Source organism: Zootoca vivipara, chromosome 8 (genome assembly GCF_963506605.1).
Source record: "Zootoca vivipara chromosome 8, rZooViv1.1, whole genome shotgun sequence".
Lineage (NCBI taxonomy): Eukaryota > Metazoa > Chordata > Lepidosauria > Squamata > Lacertidae > Zootoca > Zootoca vivipara.
This window is the reverse complement of record NC_083283.1, coordinates 22467432-22482360: the sequence shown is the minus strand read 5'-3', so window position 1 is coordinate 22482360 and position 14929 is coordinate 22467432. Positions and strand designations below refer to the sequence as shown.

General features: G+C 43.8%; 2 protein-coding genes across 5 annotated transcripts in view; one reads left to right on the top strand and one right to left on the bottom strand.

Annotated features, from left to right (window-relative positions):
* The window catches only part of VPS13B (vacuolar protein sorting 13 homolog B), a 358159-nt gene extending 355146 nt beyond the window's left edge, over nucleotides 1–3013 (top strand). For all 4 annotated transcript variants that reach the window (XM_035126123.2, XM_035126121.2, XM_035126124.2 and 1 more), the window contains exons 61-62: nucleotides 164–413; nucleotides 506–3013. In XM_035126123.2, coding sequence (XP_034982014.2) covers nucleotides 164–413; nucleotides 506–754 — 499 coding nt within the window. In that variant the 3' untranslated portion in view covers nucleotides 755–3013. The remainder of the gene's footprint in view (nucleotides 1–163; nucleotides 414–505) is intronic.
* Nucleotides 3014–5413: 2400 nt separating this feature from the next.
* LOC118090416 (cytochrome c oxidase subunit 6C) lies at nucleotides 5414–14511 on the bottom strand. Its single transcript, XM_035126128.2, has 4 exons — nucleotides 14374–14511; nucleotides 6679–6806; nucleotides 6435–6560; nucleotides 5414–5532 (listed from the first exon to the last, which is right to left on the bottom strand). The coding sequence occupies exons 2-3, from the start codon at nucleotides 6790–6792 to the stop codon at nucleotides 6441–6443; spliced, it is 234 nt and encodes a 77-aa protein (XP_034982019.1). The 5' UTR covers nucleotides 6793–6806; nucleotides 14374–14511; the 3' UTR covers nucleotides 5414–5532; nucleotides 6435–6440.
* Nucleotides 14512–14929: the final 418 nt, after the last annotated feature.

Here is a 14929-nt window from a genome sequence, read left to right as displayed (position 1 = left end):
TTTAAAACTGAAATGGGATTTGCAAAAACTGTGGTGCTTAGTATCCTTCCAGCTTGCTGTGATTCTTTATATATATTTTTTAATGGCAGCTTCACTGAGAAACGATGCAACTGACCGTATCCTTTGAGCACAGGTTCCTAATCTTGAATTATTCTTTTAACAGGAAAATGCTTCAGTCTCTAGGGAGACCAGAGGCCCACATGGCCTTGGATGTGGTAATTGTGAGTGGATCAGGCCAAGAATATGAAGGATGTTTGCTGCTTACCTCAGAGGTGCTGTTTGTGGTTAGTGTCAGTGAAGACACACAGCAACAGGCATTTCCAGTGACAGAAATTGAATGTCTACAAGACAGTGAACAAAGCAACTTGCTGAAGGTGCAACTCAAGCAGCAAAGAGTCCCTTCTGATTTGGAGGTAAAGCTTCCTAAACACCGATTTGTAGCCTTTATTTAAATTTGCCACATGAATGCTGTACATTTCAATAAATCTGTGTTGTCTCATTTTAGGCAGATGGAGTAAGAGAGAGATTGTCTGAACAGCAGTACAACAGACTTTTGGACTACATCACAAAATCATCCTATCACTTTGTTCCCAGCACTTTATCTACACAAACCACAGCACAGGTGGTAGCTGCTGAACCCATTCCTACAACAGTTAAGACTTACCAGTACCTTGTTGATCCTGTTTTTGCCCAAGTATTCATCAGTAAATTTACTATGGTAAAAAATAAAGCCTTGAGAAAGGGGTTTAATTGAGAACACCCAGTGGCAAGACTTGTTTTCAATTTTTAAAGTAACATCTATGCAGTTGCCTAATGTGAACTTTTAATTTCACATTGTGTCAAATACGTGTGTGGGCTGGTTTAGTAAAGTAGCACTTAAAAACGAACAACCCCACAATAGTCTTATTTTTTTGCCCAGCCTACATGAAATGTGTTGATTCTCGATTTCTGTGCATGAGGCAAAAATTCAGGAAATATTAGTGATGCAAACCTTGTAATAAGCTAAGCTGTCTAGTAAAGGGAAATGTAGCAGCCCTATAGAATGACAGTGAACACATTCAGTCCATTCTTTTTAACTGGAAATCAGACAGGCAAGGATAAGCAAAACTCTGCATGTTGCAGTGTTCTTGTCCCAGAAAGAATATCCGTGTTCTCTGTGTCCTATTTTAGGGTCTGCCAGTTTCTATTATAAGCAGAGTTTATAACTCAGCTGTAAAAACTAGCTCAGGGCTGAAACTTTTACCCTAAGTTTTCCATCCAATAGCAAAACATTTCCTCCCACTCCAACTGAAAGCATTGAAGTGGCTGTTTTAAGTTACTAGTGACAGCTGGGTTTTAGCACTGCTCTAACCTTATAATAGCCTTCTTTATTTGACTGAAATTCTGCAGGACTTTAGTCCTTAATATAAACTAGTGCCTTTGTGTAGTTTGGAGAGCAAAATGGTAACTACGGCATTAATTTATTTTTGAAACTTCCTGTCTGTAGTAATCTTATTCCCCAGCAGATTTTTCTTAAGACTTTTGAATGTATATGATGTTGTGGATTGTTGGGCAATACATAATTATGCAAGGTACATCATCTATTATTGTGGGACCAGTAATATGCATCGTATCAATTTTAGGAGTGGTGTTCAGTCAAGTGTACCAAAACAAAACAAAAACAAAAACTAGACAAAACTCAGTCTCCAATCCAAGCTGCATTACTCAGAGGTCAGTCCCACTGTAAGTAGTATGATTTACTGCCAAGGATACTGTTTATAGTTGTTCTGTCAGTCTTGTTACACATTTCAACATAAATGCTAATTGTATGCATTTTACTAATCTTGAGGCCTATATCTGTGCTCTTCAAATAGTTTATGTAATTTGACTATTTTGTTCTTGGTCTCAAACTTACCAATCCAATATTTAAAGGTTAAGAAATAGAGATTTAAAACTAACAAATGTTAGTTTTACTATATCTCTGTGGATACAATTTAATGAAGATAGATTAATATTGTACTAAAACGATCTAGGAACTGAACAATCTGGAAGCAAATAGATCATTCCTTTCATCATCTTTGTCTCCACTTTCTACACTGAAAAACTCACTTTAATTGGGAAGGATTTGTTAAACCATAAAACTAAATTCCAGTAGTTTGGGGTTCTGCTCCTAATGCTGTTCCTGTTGTGTTTGAGAAGTCACATTTCCCACCTCTTCCAATACAAAGACAAATATGTTACTGAGTACTTGAAGCCTTATCTAAACCACTGCATAAAGAACAATTAAAAGTATGACTGATGGGACTCAATCCCATATTGGGGCTATGAGTCACATCACATTTACAACATCCATTACAGGATGTTATCAGCCTGATTTGATGGCTTCTCACACCCCTAAAGGAGCTCCCATTTGATTGTCTCTGGAGTGCTCCTTGCACATTTAGGATTCTAGTGTTTTGAATGAGTTTTGTTATAGGCAATTCAAATTCTGTTTTCCTCTTTTATTTTAAAAAAATCACTGTTGCCATAAGAACTATTAGCAGATTGCAATGGGATCAGCAGTCTTAGGTTTGGGAAAATCTATTTAATGTGGGTTCTTAGCTATTATCTGTTTCTGCTTCAAAACTTTTGTTCCAAATGATACTCCTGGCTCAACCACTCAGGGCAAGAACTCAACATTATTCTGTGGAGATTCTTCCTATACTTCAAAACTATGCCCAAGACAGGAACTGAAATGAAACCAAGTCACTACCATAATAATGATCTATTTTTGTTGTTGTTGACATCTCCTTTGCATTCTTGGTACAAACTACAAGAACATTTTGGTTTAAATGCTTCTCTTGTAACCCACTTTGCTAAGAGTTACTTCTGGAAGCCATTTTTTTCTTATTTATTGATCACGATGAGTGTGAAGTGAACACAGCCATTGTTAACATGTCATATGTTGACTTGTCAAACTGGTCATTGTTTACCTTTGAAAATGTATACATTTTATTCTTGAATCTTTTATGGGAAATAAAGAGTTATATTGCCAGTGTTGCATGCTGACTGCATATATTAGAACAAATTTATTCAAGGAAAACATATTTTAGTTCTATATTTTTGTGACCCACACAGATAGCTGAGCCAGGCAGGCAAGCCACCACATTGCCATCACATTGAGTGAACTGAACTATTCAAATATCATTTTAGCACCTTCCTCCAAAAACACCTTCCCTGCTGTCGCCCAATTCCTGCAGACACAAAGGAATGCTGGGAGGCACCAACAGGGCAACCTCTCAAGGGGAAAAGACTGGGAGGCAGTATCAGAAGCTGAAGAGGTAACAGGGTTTAGTGGGCAGGCAGAGGCTGTGAATCAGGAGAAAGGCCAAGAGGCAGAGATGAGTCAGCCTGGTGAAGAAGTCATACTGTCTCCCCCTCCTGCTGCAACAAGCTCCCCTCCCCACTGGGCTCCCAGGACCAGAAACCTGGGAGAGGAGGAGACTTAAGTCAGCTGTGGAAAGGTGGGACTTTCAGTCTCTTCAACTGCCTCATAGAGGCAAGACCTACTGAGAAGAGTTGCTGTGCTCATTAGGCCTGGTGCTCCTGAGCAGGCCTTATTTCTTCTAATAGAGAGTTAATTTCACAGTGACTTACTGCTAGCTGGCTCACTGACACACCCAGTCCTTGCATTTGGGACAGCCTTGCTTACGATGACAGCATAATTTTGCTGCAGCTACACTACTTATATCAAGAAGCTGCTTTAAATGAATAGTGCTTTTCCATGGTCCCTGCACAACCCTGAAGCAAAACACAACTCTTAAAGGAATTTTCCAAAATCTATCTACGCTGCCCAAGTGTTCAGTGAAGCGACAAATTAATCCCCATACTTTTGCAAGCATTTTGGTCCATCCTCTGTAGACCAATTTAAAGTAGCACCTCAAATGCTCTCACTGATGGCAAAACTACTTTCAGAATAGTTTCATTAGTTTTAATGGTTTCAACCTAGTCCTGCAGTTTATCTATATGAATAACACAATCACCCATCAAAAGGCTGCTGCTTGTGATCTTTTGAGCTGACTATAAAATCTTCACATAAAGCAGGATGCCAATTAAGCCATCTGTATTGTATTTTCAAGTTTGTAAATTCAAATCCCGATAGCAAAACATCTACTTCAAATGGACCATTAACATCAACACTTTGTATATATACACATTCTCCAAAACCATTCACTCTAGTAAGCTACTTAGTAACTTCTTCGTTGATTCAAAACACAAAGTTGGAGTAACAAGGGACTTTCAGACTTTCCAGGCACTAGACTCTTGCCTTAAATTAGGGAATACATTTTTATTGGCATTTTTACATCAGTATTTGGAAGACCTCTAATGGACAAACTCACTCACACACTGTTCCATTAAACATCAGCTGGAGAGCTGTGTACCACTGGAAGCAACACTATAGGATACTAGCAGATAAAGTTCAAGAGTGTGCAACGAGCAAGAATGTAAAGCCTAAGGAAAGCTAAATGATCATTAAGCCAGTCACGATGAGATGTTTTAAGGACTTACTGGGAATATCTGAAAATACAATCACAGACGTTGGCTGCTAGTTGTACAAACTAGACAGATACTAGGGGGAACATAAAGGCTGGCATGCCTGTGAAAACAGATGTCAAGCCTGCACAATACAGATACTGCTATGTCTGCAAATATCCACAGTCAGACAACTACATATATCCTCCCTTATCATAAGGCAAATTGTTAACTGATCTTTGCTGAAGCATGTTCTAGTACCCATTAGGTATTTAAACAGCTTTTTAGAGGCAGCTGTGCCCATTATGGACCTAGCAATCATCCAACACAGCCCAGCCTAGACCTCTTTTCCTGCCGGGTTCCTTTAGAGCAGTGGTGGCCAAACTTGGCACGTCAGCTGTTTTTGGACTACAACTCCCATCATCCCTAGCTAACAGGACCAGTGGTCAGGGATGATGGGAATTGTAGTCCCCAAACAGCTGGAGGACCAAGTTTGGCCACCACTGCTTTAGAGCAACAATGACCTGCAGCCCTATAAAGTTGCAGAACTACAGCTCCTATCTTCCTATCAACCATGGTGGCTGAAGTCCAACATCTGGAAGGCCGCATACTCCGTACACCTTAGAGACAAGTGTTAATAAACAAAAGACCAGGGTAAACCAGATAGAAGGCTTTTGCTCTCAATCTCCCTACCCAGTTTCAATGAAAGGAAGATGTAATCAATCAAACATAGAATCCAGCAGATTTTTCCTCTCTCATTCATCAATCATTCTCCAAAAGCTTTCTAAGAAAACTTGAAATGATGACTGGCAGCTAGTACCTCAACAATAATACATAAAGGGGGGGATAATAGTACATAAGCATTCTGGAACAGAAATTACTACCTCCTCGCTATCCAGTTTGAAAAAAGTCCAAACATCGCTTAACTGAAGTACTTAATTTAATGATCAACGTTACAGCATGATCAACACCAAAGTGGATCACAAGGAATAGTTCACTGAAACAGTGATGTTCAGTTGTCAGGTATCCAGAGAGGAGGGTCTGAAAAGGAAGAAACAACAAGTTATAAAACGAATCAGTTCTTAATCTCAAGGCCACTTATGCAAAGGTTTTTGTCTAAAATGAGCAACAGGATGCTTTCACCTATATATTTATGCCCCATGAAAACCAGTATTGTGTAATAGATATAGGAGTTTACAGACCAAGTTGGACAAACCAATGTGAACAGAGACAAATACGTAATACACATATGCAGATAAACACCTCACTGCAGGCATAGTAATACCACTAGGGGGCTTTGAATAAAACAGGTTTTGAAAAGTGGGTAGGAAGGCAAAAGCAGCAATACAGCATAGGTATTCCAGAAAAAGAGCTCAAATATTAAAAAAAATCAAGGGGGCTAGGCCAAGATTATTAACGAAAAGATACTAGGGGCAGGGAAAGATAGCAGGCCCCCTCATGGGGACTGAAAAGACAATATATAAATGTTTCTAAAAATAAATAGGTTCAGATGAGTAAGTCTTTAGAAGAGATGCAATCAAACACAAAAGCTAAAATGTAGAACATTGCAGGGCTATCAATTGATAATGTACATAAGATGGGTCTGGTGGATACAGAGCTAAGACAAAATATTACACAGTTTAAAATAGTTTTACAGGACAACTTCTTGTTGGTTTTCTCACTTTCTAGGGCCAGGACATTTGCCATTGTCCTCATCCAACTTCCTTTTCTCACTTAAGAATTGCTTTCCATGTATACAGCATGAAATATATTATGATATGTATCAGCAGGACATTACATACACAGCTGCAGGATCATACTATTATAAGCCATCACCCACCATAAGCCCCAGGGATATAGCAGACCTCACAGCAAAACATCCATCATACCTAAGTAATATTCTCCTGCCAAGGTTAGACAACGGAAAGTTTTCAGATACCTACTCATGATCATTTGAGTGGTGCACTTTCAAACACCCCAGTTTTTCTCATGGCCTCAAACTCCTTCATGGCATCATAGTTTTTATAGAACTCAGCATATGCTCTTTTCCTTGGTTCAGCCACACCAAACTAAAGAGAAAGAGATAAGACTGCAAGTTATTACTGGAAAAGTTGCATCCTCTCACTAAGACAGTCTTAATAAAAGAACTATCTCACAAACTGACTTCTTAATGCACCACAGTCTGACCTTGTATCCAGCTGCACATGACATCGAAAAAAGGAAAGCCACGACAATATGTTTTCTCAGACGACTGGCCAGGAGGCCTCTCATCTGGGGTTTGGGCAACAAAGCAGCAGACATGGTGATGTTTTCTCCTAAAAAAGCAAATCAAAGAAAATTAAGCAAGGCCTTGCTGTCACAAAAGCATCTCTGTGACCAAAAGTGAAAAGCATCAGCAACAAAGATGCGGTTATTTGAATCTCTAAACCCTATGCAGCTGATGGAGCTAAGCTTTTGACCAAACTGATGGAACAAACTGTGCTTCCTATCTCTCCCACAGAGGCAGTCTGATGGAGTGCCTTCCCACGTAAGTGACAGTTGAGAGAGGCAGCCTAACAGGGCTGGCCAATCACAGCAGAGCTGATGGGAGTGCTCTGCTTCCCATCTCTCCCACTATTAGAATGGCTGCTTCCAAATGAGGGTTGAGGGAGGAGGCCTTAAGGAGCTGGCTATATACAAGCTATCCCAGTGTATGGTTCATAGAACAAAAAGTTGCCATGTCTGCCCTGTTTAACCATCATTTTGCATCTGGTTCCACCCCCAAAGACACTACATGCACCTTGGTTTTTGAACAGCTTAGTTCTTGAATGTTTTGGCTCCCAAACGCTGCAAATCCGGAAGTGACTGATCCGGTTTGTGAACTATTTTTGGAAGCTGAACGTCTGATGGAGCTTCAGTAGCTTCCAATTGGCTGTAGGAGCTTCCTGGAGTCAATCAGAAGCCACACTTTGGTTTCCAAACATTTTGGAAGTCGAACAGACTTCCGGAACGGATTCCGTTTTACTTCCAAGGTATGACTGTATTTTATGCTAAAGGTACCTTCAGTATCCTAATTCTGGACACATTTTCTTACAATATTGTACATGCTATGTGTCATATGGAAACATAACACCTGAGAGCAGCGGTCGTAATTAACCACTCGCCAGCTGTTGTGACACAGGAGCACGACCTAGTGACCAAGTTTAGATTTCCAGTCACATAGTTTGTGACTGGCTGTGCGGGAGAACCACAGCATCAGTTTTCCCTTTCTGCCTGATCCCCAGGAAGCCTTTTGATGTGCTAAAAAATGTGGTTTGCAAACAGATAAGCAATTGGGGGGGGGAGCAGCAGGAGAGATCCAGCTGTTTTGCCTCTGGTCACAGAAAAACAGATAAATTGGTGCAGATTCTATAAATTAGAATCTTTTAGAAACAGAAGTGGAGTTGATTTGTATGAACTTTTAAGTGCAAGCGATGCCAGTAAATCCTAGTTATCAATATGGAACGGTATCTCTTTTTTCCCTTTTAAATGCAAACATTTCCCACAGACTTCCTCTCATCCACACTCAATTAAGTTCATACACTGTAACTGCAATGGTAATTTGGAATGGGGGCAAACCTACAAAGAAACGAATGGTCTTGAAATAGTGGAGTATCACCCTACTTTTAAAAGCAGGCATCCCCAAACTTCAGCCCTCCAGATGTTTTGGACTACAATTCCCATCTTTCCCAACCACTGGTCCTGTTAGCTAGGGATCATGGGAGTTGTAGGCCAAAACATCTGGAGGGCCGCAGTTTGGGGGTGCCTGTTTTAAAGATTTGCATGAGTGCTCCTATACCATTTACAGGGAAGTGCTTTCCTTTACAGAAATAAAAACATTAGAACTTTGAAAATAATCATAATACATGAGCATGAATAGAGACAATGTCCCTCACTGGTAGCTCCATCTATCACAGAAACTGTGGCTTTGCAAACTGAAAGACAGAGGTTCAACCCAGTGAGAGCCAGTGTACTGTAGTAGATTGTCTGTAGGACACTATGTGTTACTGTCCTATACATGTCTAAACTTACCGTAAGTCTCACTGTTAATCTCTGTATGACTTGTTTTGCTATGGCTGGTTATAACCCTCCAAATACCACAAATTACACCCCCCCCAAAAAAAAACCCAAAATAATTTCTCTATGAAAAAATAAATAGAAAGTGCTATTGTATTGGGGGGAAAGGCGACTAGCCTTTGTTTTTGTACCTGTAACCCAGGTTCCACAAGCAGTTTCTAACACTGCCTAGGAGTGGTGCGCCAACACAAGGAGGAGGTACATAGAAAATGCAGTCACACCTCAAAGCTGCCCACTCTGAATAATGTAAAGCTTATGTCTTGGATGCCAACAAATATCTCTTTCCTCTCCTACTTTTGGGCAGCGTTTCTCAACCGCTGTTCCGCGGCACACTAGTGTGCTGCGAGACGCTGGCTGGTGTGCCGCGACGTGCGGCGACGAGAAGGGCGATTTGCATTGTCACGTGCCTGGCGGCCGCCAATTTACAACAGTGACCCACCGGAAAGGAAGCCGGCCGGGTCACGACGCGGAGCGAGCACAGCTCTCAATAGCCACCACCACGGGAGGGTGGTTTTAGACAAACTTAAAGCTGGCTGGATGAGCTCAACCTGAAACTTGCTGAGCAAAGGATTGTGCTGGCAGAGAAATCAGCGGCTTGTGAAGCCTTATTACAGGAGATTGCAACCAACACAGCAATTGGCAAGTGTTTCTTACAGTCATAATTATATAGTAAATATAGGGCGGCAGAGTTAAATTTTTTAACTTTTTTAATGGTGGTGTGCCTCATGATTTTTTTCATGGAACAAGTGTGCCTTGGCCCAAAAAAGGTTGAGAAACACTGCTTTTGGGGCTCATGCAAGTTTCTTTCGCCAGTCTGACTTTTCTACTTGATTCACTGATAGTTCACAATGGATCAATATTCCACTGATGATAGCGTTCCTCTGAATAGGTGAAAGGAAGGTTTGCAACCATTTCATAGCATCACAGCAGCTTAGCCAATGACAGACTTCAGGTGAGTTTGGCTTCAGCCAATCAGATACAAAACTATCTGGTGGGCTATATACGTAGATATGGAACCTGATGAGCTCTACATTTAAGTAAGCAAACAAAACCTCTTCCAACACTTCCAATTCACATGTTTACTTATTTTTATACACATATCTTTGCCCAATAAATAAGATTCTCAATGGTTGAAAGAACCTAGACATGCCCCATTGGTCTTTGGGAACTGAGCACCAACCCAGCCTCCAACAAGAGCCCATGTAAAACACAATCAGGTTTTTGCCAAGTTCTTTCAGCTACTACAGATCAGCTTACCTCAATGAAGCTAGCTACGTTTAAAGACTCCTCCATGCCAGAGATGTCAAGCTGTATCATCTGCAGGTCTTTGCATTTGATAACAATGGTGCCAATAAAACATTTTTCAATGGAAAAACCATTGAAAACCTTTACCCTATGCCCTGCCAGGCTTATGGTGGCAGGGTGGGAGAATGGTCCATTTTCGGTTTTAACTTTTTTTCCTTTTACGCTTAAGATTCCACTCCCATTAAAAACAGTGGTAGGGAAAGCAGAGGGAGAGATTTAGTCACGCTCAAAAGCATCTCTAAGTTTCTCACTGGGTTGGGTGTCTGTCAGGGAACCAGGATGGCTTAGGATCCTGCAGATTGAAGCCACTTGCTAGAATGCCCCATTTTTTAGCTCTTCTGATGTCACACCTCTGACAATAGTTGGGCCAGGACTTTGGAAGAGCCAAAGGTGGCTGGGAGGCAAACTCCAACTTCTGACATCAGAGGAATAGATCTGATGTATCTGACGCCCTCACACATAACTGCATCCTAACTATCACATGATCATATAATTACATTACACAATTGTGCCCTAGAAGAGTTGGTCATGGAACTGACCATTCCTTGACTTCATCTTAAGTGGCACCCAGGAACTTGTGCAAGATTTAAGTGTTGTCTAACCAATTGGGAGCAGTGGCCATAGTATCATTAAACTAGTATCATGAAGCCCGTTAAATTAACGGGTGCTAGAACATATGGAGCAACTTTGGGGACATGCGCCGAGCTGACCTAGTGGCTCTCGCTTAACAATGCTCGCCCGCCGCCCGTTGTTTAAAACACACGGGCGAAACCAGGATTTATTGGGGGGGGCAGGCTTTAGGTTTGGAGCAGGCAGAACCGAGTTACCTGCAATGCAATTGGTCAGATGAGTATTATTATCATTTATTTGCTTGATTTTGGGGGGTGGAAGCTGCCCCACCACCGCTTAAACAAACGAAACAAAACACCCCCACGGCGTCCTTCCCCCTCTCAGCAAGGAAATGAAAAGCTGCCACGTTGCTGCTAATTATGAGCCATTTCCCTTCGATAATGCTCAGCTTGCTTGTCGTCGCAGGGTTTGCCGTTCCCCTCTGCCAAACACCCCCCATCAGGTGGGCCGTCTGGAGCGCTCTTACCAGGGAGTAGACCCCACAGAACACAGGGACTTACTCCTGAGTAAATGCGTGCAGGCTTAAGCCGGGCTCAGTCTCCTCCCTCTCACCCCCCCTTATTTTTGCTCCTCCGGCTCCCTCTCAGCGCAGCGCCCCGAGCAGCCGGGAAAGCACAGCACAAAGCTCCCCTTCAAGGACTTCTGGGGCTGTTCACTTTTTCTCCCGGGCTCTCTGTGCCTCTGCGTTCCAAGTCCGTCAGGTGGGCCGTCTGGAGCGCTCTTACCGGGGAGTAGACCCCACAGAACACAGGGACTTACTCCTGAGTAAACGCGCACAGGCTTAAGCTGGGCTCAGTCTCCTCCCCCTCACCACCCCCACTTATTTTCGCTCCTCCAGCTCCCCCTCAGCCCAACCAACCGGCCAGAGCAGACCGTCCCATCCTGCTCCACCACCACCGCCAATGAACAACACACGACTCTCAAGCTCTGACGGACTGATTGGCTGAACTGAGGGAGGGAGGGAGCCGAATGCCTCGTGTCTCTGCGCTCCAAGTCCCAACGGCTGCCCATGGGGCACATGCGCAGTAGCGCAAACCCAGGGACACAGGGACTGGACGCAGAGACACTTGGACTTTATTATATAGGATTAAATATACATGGATATGGCCAAGAAAATCCAACATGGCCACATTAGACTTCAGCAGAGGAAACTTCCAAAAAATGAGACATGTGGTAAAAAGGAAGTTGAAAGGCAGAATCAAGGTCAAACCACTTCAACATGCTTGAAAGTTACAATTACTTAAATATGATTGTAGCAGAAGGGTGGCTAGAGAGGTAGTTAGTACCCTGGATGACAATTGAGCCAAGGTATGCTAAAGGAGGATGAGATTGCAGAGAAGTGGAAAGTCTTCACAGCAGAAGATATAGGGCAGATCCCTGTTCCTCAAGTAACTTTTGCAGGAAGGAAGTATGAGGAACTGAGGCATAGAGTAGTGATGAGGGGTGAAGTTCTAGGCCTAATAATAATAGAAAAACTGACTAATAACCAGGCCTGGATAGCATCAACCTGAGAGCTCTCAAAGGTGAGCAGCAGTTGCAGCCTTGGTGGCTTTTTAGTTTAGAGAAATTGAGCACGAGAGGTGGTATGACTGATGAAAACAGTGGATAGAGAAAGGTTTCTCTCACAACACAAAAAATTCACGGATATTCAATGAGGCTGAATGGAGGATTCAGGGCAGATAAAGGGAAGTTCTTCACACAGCACAAAGTAAAATTGTGGAATTAGCTCCCACAGGAGGTAGTGATGGCCATCAACTTGGATGGATTTAAATGAGGATTAGGGAAGTTCATAGAGGTAAGGGCTCTCAGGAAACTGCAGGAGAGTGCTTCCCATAGGCATCATGTTGGTCACACTGAGAATGGGATACTGAAATAGGCCAGTGGCCTGATCCAGCAGGCTCTTAAGTACAATTTTAACCTGCTCTTCAGACAGTCAGAATGTTTATTCGGCTTTACGCCCATCATAAAACACCTGCTCTTCCTGTTTCATTCAATGTGGTGTACATGGTCCCATTCCCTTTTATTCTCAATATTCACCCTAGGAAATGTTAAAGGGACCCCTGACCATTAGGTCCAGTCGTGACTGACTCTGGGGTTGCGATGCTCATCTCGCGTTATTGGCCAAGGGAGCCGGTGTACAGCTTCCAGGTCATGTGGCCAGCATGACTAAGCCGCTTCTGGCGAACCAGAGCAGCACACGGAAACGCTGTTTACCTTCCCACTGTAGCGGTACCTATTTATCTACTTGCACTTTGGCATGCGTTTGAACTGCTACTGGTAGGTTGGCAGGAGCTGGGACTGGGCAACGAGAGCTCACCCCATCGCAGGGATTCTAACCACCGACCTTCTGATCGGCAAGCCCTAGGCTCTGTGGTTTAACCCACAGCGCCACCCGTGTCCCTAGAAAATGTTAGGCTAACTTTAAAAGACTGGCCCCAGAGATCACCCATTAAACTTTGTGGCTCAGGGTGGAACTAAAGCAGGGGTCGGCAACATGCGGCCCATGGGCCAGGTGTGTTTTACTGGCCCACGAGCTGCCCCTGAACTAGCGCAGCACGGCACGGGCTTGCCGAGCGGCGCCGAAAATCGCAGCTGCACACCCGCAGATACTGGAAACCACGTCTGTGCATGCCCAGATGTCGAAAATCTCTTCTGCGCAGGCGCGATTTTCAGCGTCTGGGCAAGCGTAGATGCGGCCCAGTCCGGCCCACAGATGATCTCCATGGGAGTGATCCAGCCCATGGCCGGTAAACCCTGCCGACCCCTGAACTAAAGTCAAGTCTCCCAATGCTATCTACCACATCGTATGGACAATTTATATATACACTCAGTTTTACACAAGCCTAAAAAAACGGAGGGCCCCAACAAACTACCAGTTAGGTACTCAAAGTTTAGTTTCATGCTTTTGAGAACCAGCACAGCTCAACACAATTCTTTTCCATTCACAATTTTGTTAAAGGGATTTGTGACCACAAGTACCCATGTTCCAGCAGAAGATGACTAAGAATTTACTCCTACAGCTTTTAGCATTTTCCTAGGCTATAGAATTGTAAGTGTGTGATACATACATACATACACATACACACACACACACACACACACACACACACACACACATATATATATATATATATATACACACACACACACACACACACATACACACATAGAACCCATGAAGGCCTGCAGCCTCCTCTGCGTTTTTAAAAAGGTAACATTGTCTCTCCATGCACACACGCCGCACAAATGTAAGGAGAGTGGAACGAAAGTTACAAGGAGCCGTTTTCTCGCCTTGGGCCCCCTTGGACTGTTCACGCGAGAAATTATTAAAAGTCCCCGAAGGCCTTAAGAGGCTCCGCCGCGCCTGGGCGTCTGGTAGCCAAGCAGCTCGACTTCCGTGCACGTGAGGAGCAGTTTACTCCACTAATTTCGAGCAGTTTACTCCACCACTGACGCGACTCCAGCACGTCCTTTCCAAGGAAGGGGGAGGGCAGCGAACCACTCCTGTCAGGGGGCAGCTTCCTTGCCCGGTGGCGGGCGAGCGGGGTGAGCGTAGGTGCCCTCACAAGCACCTCCCGCTAGCGCCATTGCGACGGGACGGGCCACTCCCAGGGCAACAAGGCCGAGGAGAGAGGAGACGGGCCTGGCCGCAGGGTAGCCAAGGACCAAGGCCCAGGCCTCCCCCTCCGGCGCTTCTTCGTCCTTTCCCCTCCTCAGAGTCCTCCACCCCGCTCAACCTCCTAACGTCCCAACGGTCACACCAGAAACGCGCAGGAGGAGGAGGGGGAGGGCTGAGGGAACAGGCACGGGCGGGCCCACCAACCAACCACCCACCCCTTGCAAAGCACTCACGTCTCACAGAAAACGCTGGAACCGCAACGTCCTCCTCGCACACGCAACTATCCTGCGCTGTCCTTCCTCGTTCACCTTCCGAACCACAGCTCCCGCCTGCGCACGCGCGTTGCGACCGACGGCTACGGGAAGGAGCTCGGGTCAAATTTAATAGGGCGCGGACGTCTCCTCCTGCGGTCTGATTCCGTGTTTATATTTTGACTTCCTTCAGTAATGTTTTGTTCTGGGTTGTTTTATTTGATGTTTTAATGTGTTGTAAACCAAGTTGAGATTTTTTTTAAGGCACAGAAATGAAATGAATAATAATAATCACAGAACCGTAGAATTGCGGCGTTGGGATCCCCCAGGTTCATCTATTCCAACCCCCAACCAACAATCTTCTGGATAATAGCCACACACACTGACCCAGAAAGGCTTGTGTTAGCAACTCTTCCACCATGTTTGTTAGAATAGCCACTGCTTCATTTTAAGTTGAAAAATAAATCTAGCTGTGAATGTGTCACAATCAAAATCAGATTTCTTCTTCTTACTCTCTGAGGCCAATTCTTGCCTTAGT

Bases quoted from the DNA above. Each gene is read 5' to 3' on its own strand.
- LOC118090416 (XM_035126128.2), bottom strand. From the start codon at position 6,792: ATGTCTGCTGCTTTGTTGCCCAAACCCCAGATGAGAGGCCTCCTGGCC. The intron at 6,561-6,678 runs GTCAGACTGTGG...CTTTCTCTTTAG, and splicing joins CATGTGCAGCTGGATACAAG to TTTGGTGTGGCTGAACCAAG.